The sequence below is a fragment of the Pleurodeles waltl genome, unplaced genomic scaffold (genome assembly GCF_031143425.1).
Source record: "Pleurodeles waltl isolate 20211129_DDA unplaced genomic scaffold, aPleWal1.hap1.20221129 scaffold_121, whole genome shotgun sequence".
NCBI lineage: Eukaryota > Metazoa > Chordata > Amphibia > Caudata > Salamandridae > Pleurodeles > Pleurodeles waltl.
The window spans coordinates 487,963-514,670 of record NW_027149827.1 but is presented as its reverse complement, the minus strand read 5'-3'; the positions used below and the strand labels follow the sequence as shown (position 1 = coordinate 514,670).

Genomic DNA, 26,708 nt, shown 5'->3' with positions numbered 1-26,708 from the left:
ATTGCTCCCAGGCACAGTAGGTAGATCAACTTGTTGGACAATTTGCAGAGGGTATTTTGCAGAGAAGTTCTGAACAAATTAAAAGAGTGGGTGAGTAAGCCTCACGTTTTAGCTCCTTTTCATGCTGGCTTCATAGTTAACTGCATAACTGAACAAGCCTTCAGAATGTCTTTAATTTTATGGAAGTACATCAAGCTCAAGAAAGGTCATCTATATGTCCCATTTGTGGTTATGAGCTTTTGATTTTATCCCCAGACTTCGCTTGTGGCCATTCCTCAAGTCTCTGGCATTTCGGCTATGTTACTGACAACCATAGTAAGGCTCCATGAAAATAACTAAGTGTAGGTCCACTGAGATAGGCAGGGTGAGCTTTCTGAATGCATTTATTCACAGAGGCGTGCAACAGGGATACATTTTAGCTACTACCCTTTTCACTCAGATTATCAATTAAATCATTGATGGCATACCAATCCCAACTCTACTCTTTGCTGAAAACACCTTGATAATCTTGAGAAAACCCATGGGACTTCAGAATTTGTAGGACAAGTTTGGGGTCTTTTGTAGCTTCAAAGGACTTGAAATTAATATCCAAAAGTTCACATAAATGGTTATTACTCTGGAAAGGTCTTTGGTGGGGTGGCTGAAGTTAGGGGAGGCCTGCCTGGATAAGGTAAAGGTAGAAAAATGTCACTATTTGGCCATCAAGGTTGACAAACTATCCTGAAAACTTCATATTGGGAAGAATAGGATTATAATGCTCCCAACAAGGCTGCCTCAGTTTTAAAAGTTCACAGAGCAACAATATCTAAATCTGTGTCTCCGGCCTAAGTGATCTATAGAGCTAAGGCCAAATTGGTCTTACTGCCTGGAGTCAAAGTCTGGGGAATCTTAAACGATATGTTTTTAATCTCACAGGAGTTACTTTATTAGATAACTATTCAACCTACCTCAAGTTACCGCTGTGCTGCCTTTATTTTTTGTTACTGGCCTAAAGAATATTTAATATCATACTCCTCTTAGACTCAATGTTCTGAATATGTTTGTGATCAACAGATGAGGGATGGTTTATTAGAGATTTTAGATCTCGATACAGCCATTTCACTGCCTGGACAAAATATGCCATGTCAAATTTTGGCTAGGCGCCCTGGGACTGGACAGCATGTGCACTGATCCATTGCTCCATTTACCTGGTTCCAAAGGTATCCTCAAGGATTCTCATTGAAATCATGCTGTGGTCTATAGCATCAGAACACCTGTAACAGTAGTTTATCTGATACATTTTTGTACTTTAATCCACCCCCCTGTTTTGAATTGTACACAGATTAAATATTATCAAACGAAGCAAAAACTTATTATGAAATTTTAATTTGATATTCTGAAAATAAGGGGCTTTAAGTGTGTAAATGTAAAACGTTAAAAATAATCTGTGCAAAAACAAATAAAATATAGAGCACCTATTATTTTGTCTGCCTGGCATTTCAATATGCTAGAAGAAATGGTACTGAAAACGGGGTGTAGTATGAGGAAATGGCGCTCAAAGTACTAGTCTGTCAGTATAAATATTGGGGAAACCCCACAAGGGAAACACCCAACCCTCAGAGGTCATAAACCTCACACTAATAATATATTGCACAATGGGGTGACCCCTAGAAAAACACTGATAACAAATATTTAAACAAATCGTAATGTAAAAATATCCATCAAAATCTCCTCAAGTACATAAATGTAATAGAGTGACCCACAACAATATTATGAATATAGAACAACGGGTAAAGCGGGAAGAAAACTGTAGCAATAGTAGTCCATAATTATTCAGATTAACGGATTATAACCAACTTTCGGTTACGCTTATTAAAGCAATTAGTCCACGGTATTTGATGAAAAATGTTTAATTGTTGAGCAATCTTTGATCCAAATTGTTCATATGTCCAAATTCAAGCCACATTCTGGTTACAAGATGTTCAAGCCAACACGTGTTTCGTCTTTGGGAGTGAATAACATCCCTAAACGACTTCTTCAGGGCTAAAAAATCATAGATAACACACATGAGTAATGGCCAATATGCTCAATTGTCAAATAACATATACGTGCACCCAAAGTGTGCATGCATAACCCATAAGGGAGAAATTTATTATCTAAAAGTGTATTATGCACCCCAAAGAGCAAAAAGTGTAAAATGTCTACAAAAGGAAAGGGACAAACCTCTCATGTAAAACAAATAAAATATATAGTCCATATCCTTAACAAAAAAATCTTTTTATATATGTCACCACCGAACTACCTGTAAACCACATAACACCACTAGTATATCAATCCACATGCATTTAAATTATAGTGTACACCAAACACCAAACAAAACCATGATTTAAATTATGTTACTATACCTTACAGATCCAAAAAATAATCGAGAAATAAACTGTCGATCCAGCAATAATAAATTGTCCTATAGATTATTTCAACATCTGATATTTCCACTGCTGTCAAGAAAAACCCACAATGAATATCAAAATAAAATAAGCCAACACATGGGTTTCATCATAAACTACACATACTTATCGTATCCACCATATTAAAAAATAAACAGAATATAATAAGAAAGCGCTTATTATTAATCAATATAGACTTAATAGTCTCTAAAATACTATGACGATCTGATTTGAAATGTACCACCTACTAAAAATCAAATAAATGTCTCATCCATCAGTTAACCTGCTCAAAATCTTATACTCAAGTCTACCGAGAACACTCACGTCTCAATTTCGAATTATCAGTATACAAAAAGAATCACCGGCATCTTCCGTCTCCTGTTTCATGTACGTCTAGCGAGTACGCTGACGCCGCGCGTATCGACCCGGAAGTTAAATACACTTCCGGGTTAGTGATACACCATTTCAGAAAAAAGGGAATAGGCATGGAAATCGGACTAATCACGTAAACGATCCGATTTCACACACTTCACAATGCCTGCATTCCACTATTAACAAATGACTACCGATAATATAGATGCATAAATGCACCCCTTATATAGTACTTAAGAAAAAAGAATAATGTAAAAAAAAAAAAAAGAAAAAAAAAAGGGGGAAAAAATTCACTATATCATATTTCGAGAAATCACCATATTAACTTTTTATAACGACTACATATATATAGCAGCACACGTTAATTAACAACAATAGATAATATGTGATTACTATGAGGAACCAAAGAAAAAAATAAAAATATACGAACAAATCAATAATAGTAACCCCACTATTATTAAAAGAATAGACAAATGAGAATTTTGGCTCAGCACTCATATACATTTGATAATATTAACAAGTAGAAATATTATATAGTACATAGAATATTACATATAAACTAATATACAAACAGTCAAAAATTTAATGATTAATCACCCAAAAAGAACTCTAATTCTCTATCAGTATTAAGACCAGTTTCAACAGTCCTCAGTCTCATTATCCATAATGCCTCCTGTTGGCGTAAATATAACTCTCTATTGCCACCTCTTGGGTTACGTACAATGTGTTCCAGACCAAAAAATGTAAACCTCTTTTGAACTCCTTGTGTAGAACATGAGACCATATGGGTCACCAGGGGATATCTCATATCCTAATTTTTAAGTGCCCGCATGTGTTCGCTTATTCTAATTTTAAGTGGTCGTATGGTGCTGCCCACATAGATTTTTGAACACTTACATCGTATTATATACACAACATAATTGGAATTGCAATCCATAATAGAATATATTAAATATGATTTGCCCTCATGATGGTATTCTTTTAACTTATGACAGGCCCAGCGACACACTCCACATGCGCCACATCTGTAGAAACCAACTTCTTTTTGAGATAACCAAGTTATTTTAGGAGGGATAGTCGTGAAGCTGGGACTTAAAAGATTTCTCAACGTTTTACCCCTACGAAAGGATGTCTTGATTGGCCCTAATGCAATATCCTTAAATATTGGGTCCTGTGAAAGTAATTTCCAATGTTTGAACATAAATTTTTGTAAAATAAGGGATGCATCAGTATATTCAGTGATAAACCTATCTGTATCACGTGCCTCTTTAGACTTATTACGTTCTATAAGTTCTAATGTTGTATTTCTATCTAAGTGCTGTGCTCTATGTCGAGCCTTCTTAATAATTTTATTCGAATAGCCACGCATTGTGAACCTCCTCTCCATGTCGTTAAGTTGAGCAGTAAATTCATTATCTAGACTACAGTTGCGTCGAGCTCTTAAAAATTCACCAAAAGGAATTGCTGCAATCTGATGTTTGGGATGAGAACTGGTTGCATGAAGGATGGAGTTGCAAGCAGTTGTTTTACGAAAGAGTCTACTATGAATTTTATGTTCCATAATAAAAAGTTCTACATCTAAAAACTCAATCTTTTCATCACTAAATTGATAAGTAAATCTAACATTCATGTAATTAGAGTTCAGAAAATTGCAAAATTCTACAAGTTTTTCTTTGCCTCCAGTCCAAATCATAAAACAATCGTCTATGTAGCGTCCCCAAAATAAAATAAACGTCTGCCAAGCTGCAGCACCAGGACCCCAAATCCATGACTGTTCAAACCACCCCATAAATAAGTTAGCATATGATGGAGAGAACTTCGAGCCCATGGCTACACCTTGATTCTGTCGATACCAAATGTTGTTAAATAGGAAAAAATTATTTTTAGTGATCAAGTTGATCATATCTAATAACATTTTAGTATGTTCCCATAGATCCGCAGGTCTTCTGTTCAAAAAATATTTTAAAGCTTCCAAACCTAAGTCATGATTAATACATGTATAAAGTGATACAACATCTAAGGTCACCAGAAGCATATTACTGTCCCACTCCACATCACTTAGGATACTAAGAATGTGTGTGGTGTCCCGAATGAACGAAGGGAGATTATGTACTAATGGCTGCAAAAAGCAATCAACATACTCCGAAAGTTTTTCTGTCGGGCCCAATATACCCGATATTATAGGTCTTCCTGGTGGAAATGGTGAACCCTTATGTATTTTAGGTAGAGTGTACAAACATGGATACCGAGGGTGATGTACCTTCAAGTATAAGTATTCATCTTTATTAAGTAATCCCTTATGTTGCCACTCCAATAGATTTCTGTTAATAGTACACATAAGCATAAAAATAGGATTATGTGGTAATTTCTCATAACAGGACACATCACTAAGCTGTGATACAATTTCGTTGTCATAATCCACCTTATTCATAATGACCACATTTCCACCTTTATCCGCAGGTCTAATGATAATATTTTTATTCTGTCTCAATTCTTGTAAAGCAGTGAGTTCTTCAATCTTTAAATTACTGGATATCTGTCGAGATTTATTCTTGATTAAATATTTGTCATAATCCTGACACACTGCATCAAAAAATTTATCTAGAGAATTGGAAGCTAGAGATCTAGGAGTCCACCTAGATTTTAATTTGAGACCACTAGATATACTTTTATCAGAAACAATATCAAGATCATGTAAAATTCTCGCAGTAATATCAGGGTCTTCATCTCGTTCGACTAAAGATAATAAAACTGCTGTATCATGAATATCCTCAATAGACAGATTACTGGAGGAGGATTCAATTGTCTCAAAGTGCGTCAACCTGCCTGGGTTATTGTGAAAATGTTGTTTAAGTTTGAGTTTACGTACAAATTTAAATAAATCAATTTTGGATCTACAAGGATCACCAAAATTTGTAGGACAGTAACTCAGACCTTTTGATAAAAGGTTTTTGATCCCTGTCGTTAATTCCAGACTTGATAAATTCACTATATTAATTAGTGATGTATTTTCAGAGTTCACATTTTCCTGTCTCGAGATCTCGTCTTGACGCCTTCCAACTCCTTTGTCATATTGCCCCTTTCCTCTACTGCCTCTCCTAGTCTTTTTGGTTGTCCCACCTCTTTGTTTAGAGCATTTCTGCCTCGTCTCATCCTCATTATTTCCACTAAAAAATTATTGCCACTTGAGGTAGTGTGAGCCAAAGTCCCAGCTCCACACTCTATATCACTGTCACTAGTTACCGAGGTGCTAACTGACGATGAGTCAGAAGACTTTGATATTCCTGAGCCCCGAAGGGGCCCCATTGTGTGAAACAGATGATCATATTTAGAAGCAAAAGTAAAAATTCTACCTGATAAATAATCTCTCTCGTCCCGCTTTAATTTGCGCGCTTTTCTTTGCATTATTTCCTCTTGATGTTTAAGTAAGATATCTTCCAAAATTTTGTAGTTTTTCTCGGTAGCTTCTCTAAGATCCAAAGATGTAATTTCCTGTTCTAGAGTACTAATTTCAATTTGTAATTGACTCACCTTTCTCTCTGAGTTAATAATCAATATATCCATGAGTTTCATTGAACTCGCTGTGAGTTCCTCTTCCCATAATACCAATAAATCTTCATCCAGATCATCATATGTGGGAAATATTTGAGACCTTAGGCCTCGAGGAATACGATTAAGTTTCTTATATTGTTTTAACGTTATTCCATCCCACCATTTAGATAATTCATTTTTCTTGATTCTCTCTAATTTAATAAATTTGCTCCTGAGGCCTTCCTTTGGTATAGTGCCCCCCGATTTATTAACAAGCATACCTCCCTTTGCTAAATTACTGAATAGTTCCTCTGCTGCCTTATTTCTATCCATAATGAAGTAAAATTATTCAATAGTACCTGTGCAGAAGAAATGGCTCTGGCCCCTATATGTTCTTTTTTATAGATCTCAATAGCTTATTTTTTTCAGTGAGTTTTCACATACAGACATCATATGACATTCAGCTGAATCCAAAACATCATTTGGACAAAATCATCTGAGGCAAGATTGAAAACAAGAAAAATAACACCTAAGAGCCGCCATCCTGATACCTATGTAGCAAGGGACCCCGGACCTCCTCATACTTATGGAGTTGATCGTTGAGCTTATAAATAAATCGCTCCGAAGCAGCTATTTCGTGCATGTCATCGAGCCATGTATTATGGGAAGGCGGCATTGGCTGATTTTCAATGGCACAAGATTTCCACCTTCATCACTGGAAGGGCCGTAGCCAGTAAAATACTTGCCATGACGGGTTAAGACTGGGAATACGGACGTCATAAAGCAATACTAGGCTGGCCATCAAGTGCAGTGACACCCGCACATTTGTTATCAAGTTATCCAAACAGAGCCCCAGTAGTGTGAAAGCATCGCACATTCCCACAGAAGATGTACAATATTACAGCCCAGTGTACCACACCACCAGCACTCTGAATCCTCTATTTGCGCCCTACACAGCTGATCCAGCAGCCAGCATCGGAGGTGCAGGACCTTGAAATAACTAAATTTTAACCTACCATCCCAAAGGAAGCTGTCATGCACTCCCAAAAGGTTGTGACCTTCCTCAGAGATTGAGAGGCCTAGCTTCTGCTCCCATTAACAAGGCAAACTTTGGGCAGTGGGATGTGAAAAAAGAACTTTTGTCAGGGTCCTCCCTTAAAGCTCCTGTAACTTTTCCACTTCAGGATATACTGCAACAGTGGATCTGGCTCAATATCATAAGAGGGGGCACCCAACGTGTGTTGCAGGCTATGCGTGAGCTGTCGATACTGTCAGTGTTGCAAATGAGGCAACCCTGAGTCGCGCATGAGAGCAGCAAAGGGGGCCAATTCACTGTCCTGTAGCATAAAATCCAGAGAGTATATCCTCCTAGTCTTCCACTGCAACCAATGAATCTCCTCTACCCCAATCTAAATATCCCTGTTCTGCTAAAGCAGTATGTTATGATGGATCTGCATGGTGATCAAAGCAAGTGATGAGCACGAGGACAAGCACAGGAAGACCCATGTGGGCATTTCGTTAGCTGGCTTCAGCATTTACACAATGTACAACAATTGTGAGACCAAATAGTAGGTCTCTGTGTGTGGTAGCCGTTGCCCCCGTAGTAGCCTTGGTATGCAGCTTAGCAGCCTTAAGGTGAGGCCTACGTCCCTCCACACAAAAGCCCGGATCGGTTGGTCAATCTCCCTATACAGGCCACGAGGGACTTTCAGGGTAAGCATTCTGAATATTTAACTAAATCTCGGCACCACATTAATTTTCATCATTTGAACACAGCCCCCACTGAGATAGACACAATGTCTGCCAGGTGGAGAATTCAGCCTATACTTTGTCAATAATAGGAGCAATGTTATCAAACACTACCATAGAGAGATCACTACACAGGTACACCTCCCAAGTATTTCTCATGTTCTGTCTGCCAAGCAGACCACACCCCACCTAATGATGCCACAGTAGTTCCGATGTCATAGGTAGGGCCTCAAACTTTGACCAGTTTATATGGTATCCTAGGAAAGGCAGAGAAGGACTCTATCACTGCATAAGGGCTGTGATTGATTCATGTGGGCTAGAGAAGACTGCCAAGATAAGATCTGCATAATAAAAAGCTTTCCTCTACCTGCTGTTGTGGCTATCTCATGTATACGAGGTCTACTGTGGATCTTAGCGCCCAAGGGTTCCTGGGCCAGCAAAAATAAGTGGAAAGAGTGGGAAACCTTATCTCGTGCCACGCAGGACAGCAAAAAAAAAGAAAAAGGGGGACAGGAACCCTTCCTCCCCCCCAACACCCTCACCCCTACCCACAGGACACCAAGGCTGTAGGATCACTGTAAAGCCAACTGACTTTGACAACGTATGCCCCACTTAGGCCTATGGCCTCTATCACCCGGATCAGGTATGTCCACTTGACCTGGTCGAACACCTTCTTAGCGTCAAATGCACCTTCGCATCATCATCCTGCTGCACCTGCCAAAGCAGATGGGAAAGTGAACGCAGGTGATCTGCCGAAGTGTGGCCAGGTACGAATCTGACTTGCGAGGGGTAGATCAGACGGGGGATATAAGTCTTGAGCTAGTGGGCAAGAACTTTGCCATGACTTTCATGTCCGTGCTGATCGGGGAGATACACGCCCTATTGAATTCTGAGAGGGGGTGGTGGTGGTGTTCTCTCTGAACAGGTTGCCTAACAGAGGCAATATCAGGGGGTTAGTAATCTTTTAGACTTCAATTGGGAGGCCATTGCCTCTTGGGGCCTTCATGGTTGCCATCCCATCAATGGCCTGCTCAATTTCCTCAGCAATGATGTAAGCACAGAGTAACTGTGCCTGGTCCTGCAATAGTGCAGGAGTGCAAGTCCCATCAGGAATGCCTTCTCTGTGGTAGCCTGTTCTTGTGCTGAGAAGGAGTAGAGGTTCACATAAAAAGTAGCAAACTCCTGCAGTAAGTCAAACAGATCGGTAAGGAGCACGTCATGCACGGAACTAATGGCCCAGCATTGCTATGTGCGACTGCGCCTTAGATAACTGCACAGCCAACAGTCATCCAGCTTCCCCACCCACCCTTGTAGTGCCGCTGCCACAAGCAAAAAAGCTCTGGCTTTGCTTGCGTGGTGTAATGAGAGTTCAGATTGTTTTTGGTCCCAGTAGCACCTTAAGACAAGCGGTGGTCGTGATGCGTTATACCCTGAGTCAGGTGAAGGGTGAAGTCAGTCTCAAACAACAGTGCTCCTCCTCACAGCCGCACTCATGCACAGCCAAATCGCTCATCAAATTACCTCTTGCAGAGGCCTTCCCGGCCGCCCAGATAACCTATGCAGAGGAGATAAATCCAGCATTGTCTTCAAAGTATTGGCTCAAATATTGGCACAATCTACTCTTGTCTTCAGGGGCTTTATACCGTGTGGTGTTCATATGCCAATGGACCTTGGGGGGAGGGTTTGTAGTATATCAAGATCAAGTAGCACAAGGTCAGAATCATAAGTACTGTTCTGTAGAATCAAGGTTGTCACTATGTTACTAAGCAGTCTGATGGGCACCAAAAAAAAGTCGATATAGGAATGTAAATCACGAACAAAGGAGGTGAAAGTGTAATCCCTGTCCTCGGGTGGGTTAAGGGCTATGGATCTACCAAGATATGGTCAGTAATAATGTCAGAGAGGATGAACTGGTCTCAGGACTGTCTGGTCGCATGGTTCCCACACTTTTCAAGGTACGGGTCAAGCGGGCATGTTCCAGTTCCCCCTTCCCCATGATTATCATGGACATTCCAAAGGACAGCGGGAGCTTGTTCAGTGTGGCAAGGAAGTCCATCCAATGACCCACTGGGGCATAGATGGAGCCCATGATCAAAGACTCCTCACAGTTCTGGACCGAGGTAAAAATATATCACCAGAAAGGTCTCTCTATGTCTGCAGTATGTGGACAGCTGGAGACTTTTGAAACAAGATGGCACCCCACACTTCCTATGGTCCAAGGGAGTAGCCGGATGTGTAAGGGGAACCTGCGTTCTATTGGCATGTATCACCGTAAACAGCCAGTCCCTCCTAAGCTTATCATGTTCAGTGGGGAACAGGTGGGTTTCCTAAAGCAGTGGTTTCCAACCTGTGGTCCGCGAAACCTCCTCAGGAGGTTGGCGTCTGCTTAGAAAAGTTAATAATTTTAACAGGATAGGTCCCCAGTTTTCAGTAATGACTCAGTAGGAGGCCTGGTTTCCAATAATGATTCATTAGGGGTCCTCGGGTTCCAGTCTAAAATGGGGGTCCACAGAAGTCAAAAGGTTGGGAACCACTGTCTTAAAGCAATGCTACATCCGGTTGGCACATCTGCAGAAAAGAGAGAATTTTCTGCCTCTTAATAAAATGGGTCAGACCAATCACATTAAGGGAGGCGATCTGCAGTTTCAGGGTGGGTCATCCCACGTTCTAAGGAGTGTCATGTGGAAGGCCTCAAAAGGGGCTGGAGAAGGGAGAAAAGGGAGCTAGAAGGCAGGAGCTGGTGGAAAACCATATCCTGGATGTCCACACCAAATACTCCAACAGGCAGAGAAGAAGGACAAATTATAACCCAGAGACACGTGAGACAACTGCTGTTTCTATCCCTATCTCTGGAGAGTATGAAAACAAGGTCTGTAGATCCGGAACAGAGTTAAAACACCAACCTGCAGCCATGGGCCCGGGTCCATGTAAGGACAGAGTGTGTATGTACACTGACTCGGACTCACATAATTGTCACCCAGGGCAAGAGGGACCCGAAGCCCAAAACCCAAGCACCTTCCATCCCAGTCGGGAACACAGGCACAGTATCGGCAAGGATCAGTGCAGCAGTACAGCTGCCAGTTGCAGGAGGTTGGCCTGGTTTGTAGTGGGTACCTAAGGTACTTATACCTTATACTAGGTCCAGCTATCCCTTATTAGTGAAATGTAGGTAGTGTCCAGAAGCCAGGCTTTCTAGGTGTAGTGTGGATGAGCAGCCAAGGCCTAACTAGGAGACATGCAAAGCTCATGCAATACCAATGTGGTCACACAGTACTCACATACATGAAAGAAAATACTCAGTGTTACAAAAACAAAGGTACTTTATTTTGGTGACACAAAAACCGAAAATACCATAGAGACTATACTCCCTTAGGAGGCAAGTATTACACAAATTATATACACTAGTATGCAGAAATATCTGTAAAAACAGTTAGAAAACAGTGCAATTAGTAAAAATCACAATAGTTAGAAATGGGCCTGGGGGAACACAAACCATATACTAAGAAAGTGGAATGTGAAAGTCAGTTTCCCACCTAGGCAAATGTAGTGAGTAAAGGGACAGTGGGAGTATTAGAAAACACCAAAGGTAATTAATAGAACCCACCCCAGAGCCCAGGAAAGCAGGAGTAAATCACAGTAACTTTCCTAGAACACACAAGAACACAAGAAAGAACATATTGCAAGAACTAGAAGAGACTGCAAGACGCCAGTGATGGATTCCTGGACCTGAAGACCTGTGGAAGAAGGGGACCAAGTCCAAGAAGCACAGATGAGTCCAAGGCAAACAGGAGCTCCTGCTAAACCGGATAAGGGTGCAAAAGAAGAACTACCAGTGAAGAACAACAGTTAGTAATGCACCCAAGAAGATGGATGCAGGTTCCTGGTTGGTGCAGATGATGTCCCATGCCAGATGGATGATTGCAGTCTGGTTTGCATCGCTGGATTCAGCCAACAAGCCTTGGCACATGCAAAGCTTGTGGTTACCAGCAAATGGCACTGTCCGAGACCCAGAGGGACCTGGTGGACTCTGCCCAGGACGGAGAGTCAGAGTGGGCTCTCAGAAACTCAGAGAGCCCTCAGAGGACCAGGCAGTGCTCACAGGAGTCCCACAGCAAGGGGACAAAGAAGGTGCAAAAGGAGCCCCTTGCAGCACTATGACAAAGGGTCCCACCCTGCTGGAGAACCACAAAGGAAGCTGTGCATTGCAGGAGACAGTGCTGGGGCGGAGCTGCACGTGCACGAAGAACTTGTAGAAGGATGCCAACAAGCCTTGGCAACTGCAAAACACACGTTGCATGGGGAGGCAAGCTCTTACCTCCATCAAAATTGGACGTCAGGACCATTGTGACCACTTCAGACCACCACCTGTGATGCAGGATCCACGCAAGTCATCAGGAGAGGGGTACCACACAACCGGTTGTCGTTGCAGAGAGGTGCCTGCTGAACCAGGGGAGTGACTCCTTCACTCCAAGTGAGATTCTTTCGTTCTTCTGGTGCAGGCTGAAGACAGGCTGACATCTGAGGATGCACAACCGGGAAACAGTTGCAGTTGCTGGTAGGAGCTGAAGATAAAATGTTGCAGAAGTTGTCTTTGCTTCTTTGTTGTAGTTTTTAGAGTTCCTGGAGGGTCCAGATGCAGTTTCTTTGGTAAGAAGGTGTAGTAAAGAATGCAGAGGATTCCTGCTGGAGTCTTCCAATCCGAATCTGAAGAACCACCCAAGAGAGAGACCCTAAATAGCCCTGAAAGGGGGATTGGTCGGCTAAACAGGTAAGCACCTATCAGGGGAGGGCTCTGACGTCACCTGCTGGCACCGGCCACTCAGATGCTCCCAGAGTTCCCTGCCAACTTGGAATCCAAGATGGAAAAACCCAGGGACCCTCTGGAGGAGCACTAAGCACAACCCCTGGGGTGGTGATGGACAGGGGAGCGGTCACTCCCCTTTCCTTTGTCCAGTTTCGCACCAGAGCAGGGACTGGATTAAGCTAGGAGGGCACCATCTGTGCCCTTCAAAGCATTTCTAGAGGCTCTGGGAGGATATACCTCCCATACCTGTAACACCTATTTCCAAGGGGAGAGGGTATAACACCCCTCTCCCAAAGGAAATCCTTTGTTCTGCCTTCCTGGGCTTGCAACAGGAGAGCAGAAACCTGTCTAAGAGGTGGCTGGGGCAGCCTGGAAAAACCTCAGAAGGATGAAATGGTAATACTGGGGGCCTCTAAGGAGTCCCCAGGTTGCAGGGAATTATACAACCAATGTTTGCAAAAGCATTGGGGTATGATTCCAACATGTTTGATACCAAACATGCCTCTATTCAGAGTTACCATTATGTAGCTTGGCGTAGCTATTGGAATGGGCTCCCTATGGGTGGCAAACGAAATGCTGAAGCCCAGAGGGATCCCCTGGAACCCTAATGCCCGGGGTATCTTGGTACCGTATACTAGGGGCTTATAAGGGGGCACCAGTGTCCCAATTTTGGGTGAAATATTGGATTACCAGTATCCTATAACCATAATTTAGGTGAGAGAGCATAACTACTGCGGTCCTGATTAGCAGGATGCCAGTAGACACAGTCAAATACACTGACAAACAGGGAAGAAGTGGGAATAACCTTGCTAGAAAGAGGCCAGTTTCCTACACCTGTCTCCTCCATCGCCATGTAGGCGAGATGGGTAATGGCGGAGGGTCCCACAGCTCCACACCCCGTGCCAGCTGAGCAGCAGACTATCAGCAATCGTTCATCACGAGACCGCCAGGTCAGTGGCATACGGTAGAAAGGCAGCATTCAATCCTGGCAGCCAGAGGGCAAGATGGCAAACTTCCTAAACCTTAAAGCGGTGAGCGTGACTTGTCCTGTGGATCACTCACAGACTTTTTCAGGTGCTTGCCTCCATCCAAAGGCAAGTGTTGCATGACTCTCTGAAGCAGCGATGTTGCTCATGGTTGTCAGGAAGTCTAGACTCCCTTACTGTGATGGTGACCGATGGACCAGCAGGTGGCTCTCGGTGTCCATACTGGTGACAACCATAGCATTCAGAAATCTCTCCAGGTCTCCAGTTCTCACAATTAACATTACATCTGGCTGCAGAACACCATAACGGATGTTCCTCTTCGGAAGGTCAGGCCGCAAGGACAGAAATTGCTTCCAGACAATGCTGGTATCAGGAGAGAAGTCGACGAAATAAAAATCTGGTGTTTCTCACACCGATAAGGGCCATGCTTTTTTTGTGGCAAAGAAAATATGCTGTGCTTGTTGGTGCTGCAGAAGGAATAGGCTAGGTCTCTCTGTGGAAGAGGAGGAGGTGCGTGAACGTACCGTGTGCGATGGCTCTATCTCCGGTTTCAGCAAAAAGGAAAGTCAATAGTTCTGGCAAAAAAATCACAAAGTAAGAAGATCACGTGTGCCCCCTCCATTTTCTCCAGCAGCCCAGAGATACAACCATTGTCCTGTTTGTTCCTGTGCCCCAGGTCACCACCCTCTTCCACAGTGCACCCCCTTCATGGACCAGCCTGGGAGGTCATCAAATCGTGCCTCCATGTCTGTGAGGTGGGTTTCCATGCTGTCAAGCCACTGGTGATAGGAGGCAGTGTTCATGCAAAACAACTGTTTGTGACAGTTTGGGGCAGGGCAGAGTACAGCAGGCCACCAGGCATCATTCCGTGGCGAGGTGTTGTTCCCACAGATGAGGACTCCTGTCTTGTCTGTGCTGCGCATGAGGCAGTTGTCCTTCATCCCGTTGGTGATGTTCATCATGCATTAGTGGAAGTTGGCTCTGGTGTTTGAGGGGTCTTCTGACAGCGAGAGGATGAGATGGGTGTTGTTGGCATCGGAGATGATGTTGAGTCCGTGCACTCTGACAGTTTTGGCTAGGGGGGTTATGTACATGTTAAAGAGGGTGGGGCTGAAAGATGATCCTTGTGAAAAGTCGCAGATGATTTTCTTGGCTTCTGAGGTGTACAGTGGAAAACACATTCTCTGAGTTCTTCCAGTGAGGTATGAGGTGATCCATTTGAGGACATCTGTAGGAGGCTGGCCTGGCTTATAGTGGGTACCAGATGGTACTTACACCTTGTGCCAGGTCCAGTTATCCCTTATTAGTAGATTAGTAGTGTTCTAGCAGCTTAGGCTGATAGAGGTAGCTATAGAAGAGCAGCTTAGGCTGAACAAGGAGAAATGCAAATACCACTTATATCATATAGGTACTATATGATAAGAAAGACAGTACTCAGAGTTACTAAAATAAAGGAACTTTATTTTAGTGACTATGTGCCAAAAATATCTGAGGATATACTCCCTTAGTAGGTAGGTAAAAGGCAGAAAATATACACACAAACCAAAATCGGGTAAGTAAAACAGTCTGAAATTAGTGCAAACACTGTAGAATACAATAGGATGCAATAGGCCTAGGGGCAACACAAACCACATACTATGAAAGTGGAATGCGAACCACAAATGGACCCCTAGGCTAGTGTAGTGTGTAGAGGGTCGCTGGGAGTGTAAGAAAACACTAAGGGTGTCCAAGATACCCCACCCCAAAACCCTGGAAAGTAGGAGTAAAATACTGTAGTGTAGTAGTCACTATTAGTTAGTCACTATTAGTTAGTCACTACGCAGGTACACACATTCAGGCCACAAACAATGAGCACTGCTAGCAGGATCCAGTGAGACAGGCAAAAACAAACTTATATACATGTGAAACTGGGGGTTACAAGCCAGGCAATATGGTACTTTCCTACACAACCCCCCCTCCCAAACAAGGGACAATAAGGCTAACCTTGCCCAGATGAGTCTCCATTGTCTAAGTGGAAATATCTGGAGAGTCCATCTGCACTGGAGTGGGTACTCCCAGGTCTATGTTCCACTGTATAATCCATTCCCTGTAGGGATATGGACCACCTCAACAATTTAGGATTTTCACCTTTCATTCGTTTAAGCCATAAAAGAGGTTTGTGGTCTGTCTGAACAATAAAGTGAGTACCAAACAGGTATGGTCTCACCTTTTTCAGGGCCCAGACCACAGCAAAGGCCTCCCTCTCTATGGCAGACCAACGCTTTTCTCGAGGGGTCAACCTCCTGCTGATAAAAGCAACAGGTTGATCCTGGCCCTCAATGTTAAGCTGTGATAGAACTGCCCCTATCCCTAATTCAGAAACATCAGTCTGGACTATGCATTTCTTGGAGTAAAAAGGGCTTTTTAGGACAGGTGCAGAGCACATGGCCTGTTTGAGCTCATCAAAAGCATTTTGACAGCTAGTTGTTCATAATACCTTTTTAGGAATTCTTTTGGATGTGAGGTCATTAAGAGGGGCAGCTATACTGCCATAATTCTTTATGAACCTCCTATAGTACCCTGTGTGGCCTAATGCGGCTCTCACCTGGGTTTGAGTTGTAGGGGGAGTCTATTCCATAATGGTTTGAACCTTCCTCTGCAGTGCTGCAATCTGTCCCCCACCTACCAGATAGCCCAGATAAACCACTTTTCCCTGGCCTATCTGGCACTTTGAAGCCTTGATAGTGAGGCCTGCCTTTTGCAGGGCCTCCAAAACATTCCATAGGTGGACCAGGTGATCATCCCTGGTGGAGCTAAAAACAGCTAAATCATCTAGCTAGGCTGCACTAAAGGCTTCCAATCCTTGCAGGACTGTATTCACAAACCTCTGAAAAGTGGCAGGTGCATTTTTCAATCCACAGGGCATAACAGTGAAGTGATAGTGCCCTCCAATGGTTGAAAATGCTGTTTTAGGTTTAGCATCTTCTGACAAATTAATCTGCCAATACCCTGCTGTTAAGTCAAAAGTGCTTGGATACTTGGCAGAAGCTAGTGTATCCATTAACTCATCTGCCCTGGGTATATGGTGAGCATCAGTTTTGGTTACTTGATTGAGACCTCTATAGTCAGCACAAAACCTCATTTCCTTTTTACCATCTTTACTAAGAGGTTTGGAGAACCACTGGGCTAGCCCATGGGCTTTCAGAAGGCTCAATCACTCCCAGATCTAATGTTTTCTGCACCTCTTGTTTTATGCAATCTCTGACATGGTCAGGCTGTCTATAAATCTTACTTTCAACAGGTAGACTGTCTCCTGTGTCGACTGTGTGCTCACACCAGGTAGTTGTACCTGGGATCAGTGAGAAGAGGTCAGAGAACTGATCTAAGAGATTTACGCAGTTGTCCTTCTGCTCAGCAATAAGGCAATCTGCAAGCACAACTCCCTCCGTTAAGCCATCAGCTTCAGTGGTGGTGAAGAGGTCATGGTGAGGGTCACTCTCTTCTTCCTGCCCCTCATCAGTTGCCATGAGCAGGGTTAAGTCAGCTCTATCATAAAGTTTTGGGCGAGTGACATGGAGCACCCTAAGGGGACTCCTGGCAGTGCCCAAGTCTACCAAATAGGTGACCTCACCTTTCTTTTGTACTATGAGATGGAGTCCACTCCATTTGTCCTGGAGTGCTCTTAGGACCACAGGCTCCAATACCCACACCTTCTGTTCTGGGCGGTACTGGCTCAGGACAGCCTTCAGGTCATGCCATTGCTTTTGGAGCTCTTGGCTGGCTTGAAGGTTTTTACTGCCCTTTTTCATGTACTCAGCCATTCTAGATCTTAGGCCAAGTACATAATCCACAATGTCTTGCCTGGGAGCTTTTAAAGGTTGTTCCCATCCCATATCCTTCTGAGTTTTTCAGGGAGTCCCATGATCATGCCTTTGAGAGTTTTATTAAACCTCTCAACCAGACCATTTGTTTGTGGATGATAAGGAGTAGTGAACTTGTAAGTTACACCACACTCCTTCCACATGGCTTTGAGGTATGCAGACATGAAGTTACTACCTCTGTCTGACACCACTTCCTTAGGGAAACCCACTCTGGAAAATATTCCCAGGAGGGCTTTTGCCACTGCAGGAGCTGCAGTGGTCCTTAATGGAATAGCTTCAGGATACCTAGTGGCATGGTCCACTAATACAAGGATAAACCTATTGCCTGAAGATGTTGGACGATCAAGGGGGCCAACTATGTCAACCCCTACCCTTTCAAAGGGTACCCCAACCACGTGAAGTGGAATTAAGGGGGCCTTAGATGTGCCACTAGTTTTGCCACTGGCTTGGCAGGTCACACAGGAGCGACAAAACTCCTTTGTGTGTTCTGACATGTGAGGCCAGTGAAACAATGGAACAAGTCTGTCCCAAGTTTTACTCTGGCCTGAATGCCCAGCCAAAGGAATATCATGAGCCAAAGTCAGAAGAAACACCCTATACTGCAAAGGGGTGACCAATCTTCTGGCAGCTCCAGGTTAAGGGTCCCTTGACTCAGTGTAGAGTGGTCAAAGGCACAGGATTGAGGCTCCAGTCTCTCCGGAGGTGTGGGTTTGAATCCCCCGCTGGCACCAATGTAGGAGGCTGGCCTGGCTTATAGTGGGTACCTGATGGTACTTACACCTTCTGCCAGGTCCAGTTAAAGCTCCTACTATAACACTTATATCATATAGGTACTATAGCATAAGAAAGACAATACTCAGAGAGTTACTAAAAATAAAGGTACTGTATTTTAGTGACAATGTGTCAGAAATATCTCAAAGGATATACTCCCTTAGGAGGTAAGTCAAATACACAAAATATACACACAAACCAAAATTGGGTAAGTAAAACAGTCAGAAATTAGTGCAAAAACTGTAGAATACAATAGGATACAATAGGCCTAGGGGCAACACAAACCATATACTATGAAAGTGGAATGCGAACCACGAATGGACCCCTAGGCTAGTGCAGTGTGTAGAGGGTCACTGGGAGTGTAAGAAAACACTAAGGATGTCCAAGATACCCTGGAAAGTGGGAGTAAAATACTATTTCCCCAGACACACACTAAAGTCTTGATAGAGGATTTTGCAAAGACCACAACAGACTGCATAGCACTGAAGACGGATTCCTTGAGCTGAGGACCTGCAAAGAAAGGGGACCAAGTCCATGAGTCGTGAAAGTGTCCGGGGGGGGGAGGAGAGGGGAGGCAGGAGCCCACTAAACCCCGGATGAAGGTGCAAAATGGCTGCCCTGGGATGGAAGAGGCTGAAGATTCTGCAACAACAAAAGGTGCTAGGAACTTTTCCTTCTCGCAGAAGATGTCCCACGGAGTGCTGGAGGATGCAGAGTTGTTTCTTTGCCAAAAGACCGCAAACAAGCATTGCTAGCTGCAAAGGTTGCGGTTGAAGAAAAAGGGTGCTACCTGGGCCCAGGAAGAACCAGGATGTTCCCACTTGGGAGAGGAGACAGAGGGGCCCCTCAGCAATGTAGAGAGCCCACACACAAGAAGGCAGCACCTGCAGAAGTCCTTGAACATGGGTTCATGAAGACGGAGCACGGTGGTCATCTCAACACTACAAAAGAGGGTCCCACGAAGCCGTAGGTAAACTCAGGGAGTTGAACAATGCAGGACGGAGTGCTGGGGACCTGTGCTTGGCTGTGCACAAAGGATTCCCTGGAAAGGTGCACAGGAGCCCTAGCAGCTGCAGTTCACGTGGTGCACAGGATTACTATCTGGAGAGGGAAGGCAAGGACTTACCTCCTCCAGATTTGGACAGTTGGACTACTGGACAGTCTGGATAATTTGGCTCCACTACAGGTGTTCCACGGGCCACGCTCGTCAGGATGAGAGGGGTCCAAGAGTACTGGTGACGCTGAAGTTTGGTGCTTGCTGGAGCAGAGAGAAGATTCCTTCAACCCACAGAAGATTTCTTCGTGCCTTCCAGTGCAGGATGAAGACATGCAGCCCCCAAAGCATGCACCACCATAGTCTTCTTGCTACTTTGCTGCAGTTTTGCAGGCCTCCTGGAGCAGTCAGCAGTCGATCCTTTGCAGAAGTCGAAGAGAGAGGTGCAGAGGAACTCTGGGGAATTCTTACAAGTCATTATCTGAGGAAAAGCCCACTGGAGAGACGCAAAATAGCCCTCAGAGGAGGATTGGCCACCTGGTCAGGTAAGCACCTATCAGGAGGGGTCTCCGACGTCACCTGCTGGCACTGGCCACTCAGAGGCCTCCAGAGTGCCCTCACACCTCTGGATCCAAGATGGCAGCGGTCTGGGACACATGGAGTAGCTCTGGGCACCACCCCTTACCTTTGTCCAGTTTCGCGCCAGAGCAGGGATTGGGGTTCCCTGAGTGGGTGTAGGCTGGCTTATGCAAGGGAGGCACCATCTGTGCCCTTCAAAGCATTTCCAGAGGCTGTGGAAGGCTACTCCTCATCAGCCCTTAACACCTATTTCCAAAGTGTAACACCCTCTCTCAGAGCAAATTCTTTGTTCTGCCTTCCTGGGACTGGGCTGCCCAGACCCCAGGAGGGCAGAACCCTGTCTGTGGGTTAGCAGCAGCGGTAGCTGCAGAGAACACCCCAGAGAGCTAGTTTGGCAGTATCAGGGGTCCATAGTGGAGCCCCGGGGATGCATGGGATTGGCACCCCAATACCAGATTTGGCATGGGGGGACAATTCAATGATCTTAGACATGTTACATGGCAATATTCGGAGTTACCAATGTGAAGCTACATATAGGTATTGACCTATATGTAGTGCTTAGGTGTAATGGCGTCTCCGCACACAGAGTCCAGGGAAATGGCCCTGAACTATGTGGGGGCACCTTTGCTAGTGCAAGGGTGCCCTCACACTTAGTAACTTTGCACCTAACCTTCAGCAAGTGAAGGCTAGACATATAGGTGACTTATAAGTTAGTTAAGTGCAGTGAAAATGGCTGTGAAAATAACATGTGCGCTATTTCACTCAGGCTGCAGTGGTATTCCTGTGTAAGATTTGTCTGAGCTCCCTATGAGTGGCAAAAGAAATGCTGCAGCCCATAGGGATCTCCTGGAACCCCAATAGCCTGGGTGCCTAGGCACCATGTAATAGGGAATTACAAGGGTGTTCCAGTGTGCCAATTAGAATTGGTGAAAATGGTCACCATCCTATAGTGACAATTTTAATGGCAGAGAGAGCATAAGCACTGAGGTTCTGGCTAGCAGAGCCTCAGTGATACAGTTAGTCACTACACAGGTACACACATTCAGGCCACAAACTATGAGCACTGGGGTCCTGGCTAGCAGGATCCCAGTGAGACATAGAAAAATAAACTTACATTCATGTAAAAATGGGGGTAACATGCCAGGCAAGATGGTACTTTCCTACCACATTTCCTTGGATTCCAATTTGACGAAGTCTGTTGAACAAGGTGTGATGGGAGACAGTGTCGGAAGCAGCTGACATGCCCAGGAGGATGAGGGCTGCTGTTTCGCTGCAGTCCTGAAGGGCCCTGATGGTGTCTGTGGTTTCAATCAGGGCAGTCTCCGTGCCGTGTTTTGCTCAGAATCTACATTGAGATGGTTACAGAGGGTTGTGGTGTTCCAGGTGTTAGGTGAGTTGCTGATTGATTGCCTTTTCGAGAACTTTCGCAGGGAAGAGGAGCAGTGAAACTGACCAGTAGTTCCTGGGTTCTGCTGGGTCAGCTGATTGTTTCTTCTAGAGGGGTCTTACTTCAATATGTTTCCAGTCCTCGGGAAAGGAGGCCATGGTGATGGAGATGTTCAGGACATTCTTCAGCTGTTTGCCAATCGTCTTGCTCCAAAGGTTGGAGATGTGGTGAGAACATGGGTCAGTGAGTGCTCCTGAGTGTGTTGAGTTCATGACCGAGATTATAGCTTGAGTTGTGAGAGGGTCCCAATCAGGTGTTCGGGGTTTGTGTTCAAGGGATTGAGTAGGCGAATGCGGTCAGTGGTGGGGGTTGGGGTTGGGGTTTGAAGTTCTCAGATAGTTGAGATCTTGTCGCAGAAGAAGTCCGGTAGGGTGTCACACAGTTATTGGGAGGGGGTGAGGTTGTTAACAATGGCTGCGGAGTTGGAGAATTCCTTCACAATGGTGGCCAGCTCCTTGCTGTGGTTCTTGCTGGCATCTATGTGGTCTGCCAGGGAGCTCTTCTTAGTTTCTTTCAGAAGCTAGTGGTGCTGGTTGAGTGCTGTTGAAAGGTGGTGTGATCTTCTGTCTTTTTGGTGGTGTGCCACTTTTTTCCTAGTTGCCTGCAGTTGCCTTTGGTGGATTTTAGTTAGCAGTGAACCAGCTGGCTCTTCTGGCAGGTACTTTGGGTTTAGCTGGCTTGACAGAGGGTGCTGTCAGCGCATCCTGCAATCCATTGGGAGAAGTTTCTTGTGGCCTGATCTGGTTCAGATGTTGAGTGTTGTTCCATTGGTCTTCTGATATCTTTTTCTACTTTTTATGCGTGGAGCTGGGGGTGTGTGGTGTCAGCACTGGTAGGACCTGTGATGGTGAAATTGACACTATTGCAGTCAGACATGGTTGTATTTGACTCTGTTGCTGGACATAAAGATGGGGTCGGGAGTGTGTCCTGGGGTGTGGGTGGGTTTGGTGACAAGTTGTTTGAGGAAGATGTTTCATGCTTTCCAGGAGGTCAGCTATGTTGGTGTTGCTGGGGCCATTGAGGTGGAAGTTGAGATCACCTAGGAAGATGTAGTGTTTGGAGTTTACAGTGATCAGGCTGATGAAGTCTGGAATGGTGATGCAGAGGCTGCAGCGTGGGCCCATTGGTCTTTATGCAAGGGTGCCTCTGATGGTGTTTTTCCATCTGTCGGAAGTTGGAAATTGAGAAGCTCCATTACGGGGTCGAGTTGTCTGAGCCGGTTTTGCAGTATCGCTTGTCCTTGTGGCTGATGGCAATTCCAGCTCAGTGTTTATTGATTCAGTCAAAGTGTGTTATCTTGTAGCATTTGAGTGTGGCAAGACGATGACTGGCAAGGAGGTGGGGGTTCAGCCAGGACTATTTAAGGAAGATGATGTCCAGGGTGAGGGAAGAGATTGTGTCCCAAATCTCAGTGGCATGTTTGGCAAGCGATTGTGCTTTGAAAAGAATGCACTGGAGTTGTGCTGTGGTGGTATTGGTCGGCGTGGTGGATGCAGTTGTGTTTGTTGTGTCTCTGGCATTCTTGTTTTTTTTCTGTGGGGCAGGTGAAGCGGCAGAGCAGGAAGGCCAACAGTCCTCTGGCGTTGCGAGGGAATGAGTGGCAGCAGTTATTGTGGCTGATGGACCCGGGATCCAGGGCTCTAAAGTCTGCAGCAGTGTAGCTGATCGGGGTAGAAGAGCCAGGATTCCTGGCACTGGGTACAGTCCAGGCATACAGGCTTGTCTATGGTGCATCTTTGGCAAACTAGATGCGCAGCTACGCTGCAGCCTCCATTTAGTAAGTCCTGGGAGGGGCCCTGGGTGAGGTTAACGAGGGGCAGGAAAAAAAACAAGTGCAAGGAAGCAGGGCAGGAAAAAACAGCAGCCGATGGTGCCAAAAAGCAGATGCACCAAAAAATGAACAGAAAATTGTCCAGTAGGCAGACAACAACAGGCAGCAGACCAAGTACCACGGAGAACAAGGTCACAGGTCAAACAGAGCAGCACTCTTAAGAGGGGGAGCACAACAAAGCAGAGGAAGCAGGGAGCTGGTACGAGAACCTTACAACCCAGTTTCATTAAAGGTTATAAAAAGAGTAATGCCCTGGAAGTGTAGTTTCTATTTCTATCAACATTTAATGGAGTATTTGTACACAGTTTGTGGTAACTACAGCTTGCTGTGCCAAACCCTGAAGAAGCAAAAAGAAAAAGGTGATGGATGGAATGCTTGAACTAATCTCAGGCACTGGCAATTGCTTGGCCACATCCCAATCCATCACTTTTTTGCCCACCATGCCACCTCCGTTTGGACACAGCCATATGCAAATCAGTTTTGACCCTGCTCCTCATGGGAACAGTCAAGCCCGAACTGCCAAGCCAGGTCCTCCCTGAACCGCAACACAAGCAACAACCTAGGACCAGTATTGCCCTACTTGTGGCTCTTCAGCCAGATATAGCTTGATTCCTGTGGAACAGTGAGCCAGAGATCCACGTCAGGGCATACTTGGTGCACCTAGGATAGCAAATACAAAAATATTGAGGTGACAGATAGAATGCCTGAATTAATCTGAGCCACTGGCAATTAATCAGGTCTACATCCCAATCCATTATAACTAGGGCAAAACAAGACCTAGGTTGCTGTGGTAATCCACAATATAGCAACAGTCATATTCTGGGGATGTCCTTAATCTGTAATTAGTTATAATTGATAACTACAACAAATGGAACACACATACTGCTTAATAGTGTATCGAACAACGTTTAACCCTGCAAGGTCAAAGGGAAGCTTGAATATAAGTTATGCCTAAAACAGGGCCTAATACTGTTCAATAATATGGTATATGTGTGCTAATCACAGAAGCACTGAAACCTGCCTCTAAACTTCTCCAGCATTAAAGCTTTTTTCTTGGATACTTTGCCTGCATACAAAGCTCCTGCCTTCTGTGCATGTCTTCTCTCTCAAGAAGGTCCTGGAGGAGGTTTAGAATCAACACTTCCATTACTGTTTTTCAACTCTCTGCATCCTGAAAGAAATGCTGTGAAACAGGATACTGCACCCAGTAAAACAACATTACTTGGTTGCAGAACTATGATGCTTATTACATGCTAAGGTAACAACCTAGCCTATAAGTCTCACCCTTAAAAATTTTCCTAAGCAAGAGAAAAATGTTAGGGAATTGCTACCTGTTAGCCGCTTTATTATGTGAAGCTGGCCACCAGCTTGGTGAAAGATACGAATTCTCTTTCTGCCAGGATAGCCACTAAAGCTGTGACTGAAAAAAATGACTAAGCTCTGTTAACAGATGCAGAATAGATCTATCTTTTTCACATCTTCAGTTAATCACAATTTCTGCTGACTTTCTTGTGTTGGGTGAGAAACATATTGGTAAAACCCTTATGGAAGAAGACAGCTACCAAATGTTTGCATGGGGTAAACAATTATCCCAGAAGATGCAAGCCATTACTGCTAGCCTTTATGAGTTAGACCAACACACAGGGAGATAATAAAGAACCTCATACTGTTGGAGGTATGAAGTAAGCTCACATAAGAAAAAGTGAACATTTTGATGCAAAACATAGGTTGAGTGATGACCACAAGGGAGATGTGAGCTAATATTCAAGAAATTCACCAAGGCGGCACAGTGGGAAGTAGAAAATAGGTTTAATCGTCAATAAAGACTCTATCCACAGCAACACTTCTTTCTTCATCAGTGTCTCCTCTCCAACTGTCCCCCCAACATTCCACGCTGATCCACAAACACCAGTGGAATCTTCCTCACTTCACATTCCATATTCCACTAAACATCTCAAGATACTCTGATGGAGTGTGTAAAGCTGCTAAATAAGTATCACAATAAAACATTAGAAAACAAAAAAGCTATTTTAGTGCCTTACATTTCTGCAGCCAAACTGTCAGTTTAATACATGGTTTGCTGTGTCCATTGTTGGATGCAATATTACTTAAGCATCCCTTGTTTCTCTCACATGTGGGTACAGTTGTTGATGGTGGACATGCCACATTTTACAGCTAAAAATGAAACTGCAGATGTGCACGGAACCAGGGGCTGTAAAGGTAGTCTTACCAAACTTTGGAAATAATTTTAGGCCACTGAACATTTGCACACCTTAAAGATACATACTGATTTATTTTGTCAAATACAGCACAAGTACTACTGATCGGCAAGGGACCATTGTCAGCTAGCCCTAGTAGCATACCATGCTAAAGTAGAGGCGGCCTGGTGGGGGCCACAGAAATCCCACTTCCTTCATACTATGTCAAACAGTTTTGTAAGTAGTGTTAAGGCTTTTCCCAGAGCAACTGCTCTTCATCACTTAGAACTGAGATGGGAGTGGTAGCTCATATATGAAAAAACATTACTAGAAATAGGCAATACACTATTTTAGCAGACACCAGCTGAATGACTAAGGCAACAATCGAAGTGGTGAAAAAAATGTTTGGAAGAAAAAACAATGATGAATTGTTGACCTAAATGTCTTTCACATATCGGCCTTGTGTCTGGCTTATCTTTGTTTGAATTTGTTCTGGGTATGTACACTTTAGACAAATGTTGCCTGTCCATTGCACTACATTTGAGAATTTAATTCAGTACTATATCGGTGCATGTCCTATCTATGAAACATGGCAACCCTTACAGCTGTGGGTGTTCTCGGGTCCACATTGAGGATGATATACAGTTTCTCTCTATGTAGCTGCTGTACACAGTGTTGATGGCTCTTGCTAGAATAGAACATTACCAATAAGGACAAAAGCAGCATTTGTAAGCAAACTCACAATAGGAACACACTGTTTAAAGAAGTCAATTAATTAACCTAGGAAACTGTATGCACTATTGTGGTGACTGCTTTGTATTATGTTCTTGTGGGCCTTTTCTGCAAGATCCAGGAGATCCACCTCTTGAATGGAAACTTTGGCTAAAGCATATCTGGGTGCCATTGATGGTCATAAGTTCAGACCAGAAAGAAAAAAAAGTTTATTGTATTATTATTTGAGAATCGAGGGACAGAACATATTCAATCATCTTCCAGTTTATGAACTCGCAGAAGATGAGGAGTTAGATGAGTTTGAAATGGCTGTTTCTCAATTGGACAAGTATATTAATTAAAACTAAGAACATTATTGTCCATCGTTATAAATTCTTCATAAGGTCACAAGGTCCCAGTGAAAGCATTGACACCTTTATTACTGCATT

The 26,708-nt window shown here is 44.1% G+C and overlaps 1 protein-coding gene and 1 long non-coding RNA gene across 2 annotated transcripts in view; both read right to left on the bottom strand.

The window, feature by feature from the left end:
• Window positions 1–1,873: 1,873 nt before the first annotated feature.
• On the bottom strand, window positions 1,874–2,530 carry LOC138273929 (uncharacterized). Its single transcript, XR_011200303.1, has 2 exons — window positions 2,385–2,530; window positions 1,874–2,022 (listed from the first exon to the last, which is right to left on the bottom strand). It is a non-coding gene; the product is annotated as an uncharacterized lncRNA (long non-coding RNA).
• Window positions 2,531–9,042: 6,512 nt separating this feature from the next.
• The window catches only part of LOC138273926 (clathrin coat assembly protein AP180-like), a 176,409-nt gene continuing 158,743 nt past the window's right edge, over window positions 9,043–26,708 (bottom strand). Inside the window, exons 13-14 of the mRNA XM_069218912.1 lie at window positions 14,046–14,231; window positions 9,043–9,220 (exon numbers count right to left, since the gene is read on the bottom strand). Coding sequence (XP_069075013.1) covers window positions 9,043–9,220; window positions 14,046–14,231 — 364 coding nt within the window. The remainder of the gene's footprint in view (window positions 9,221–14,045; window positions 14,232–26,708) is intronic.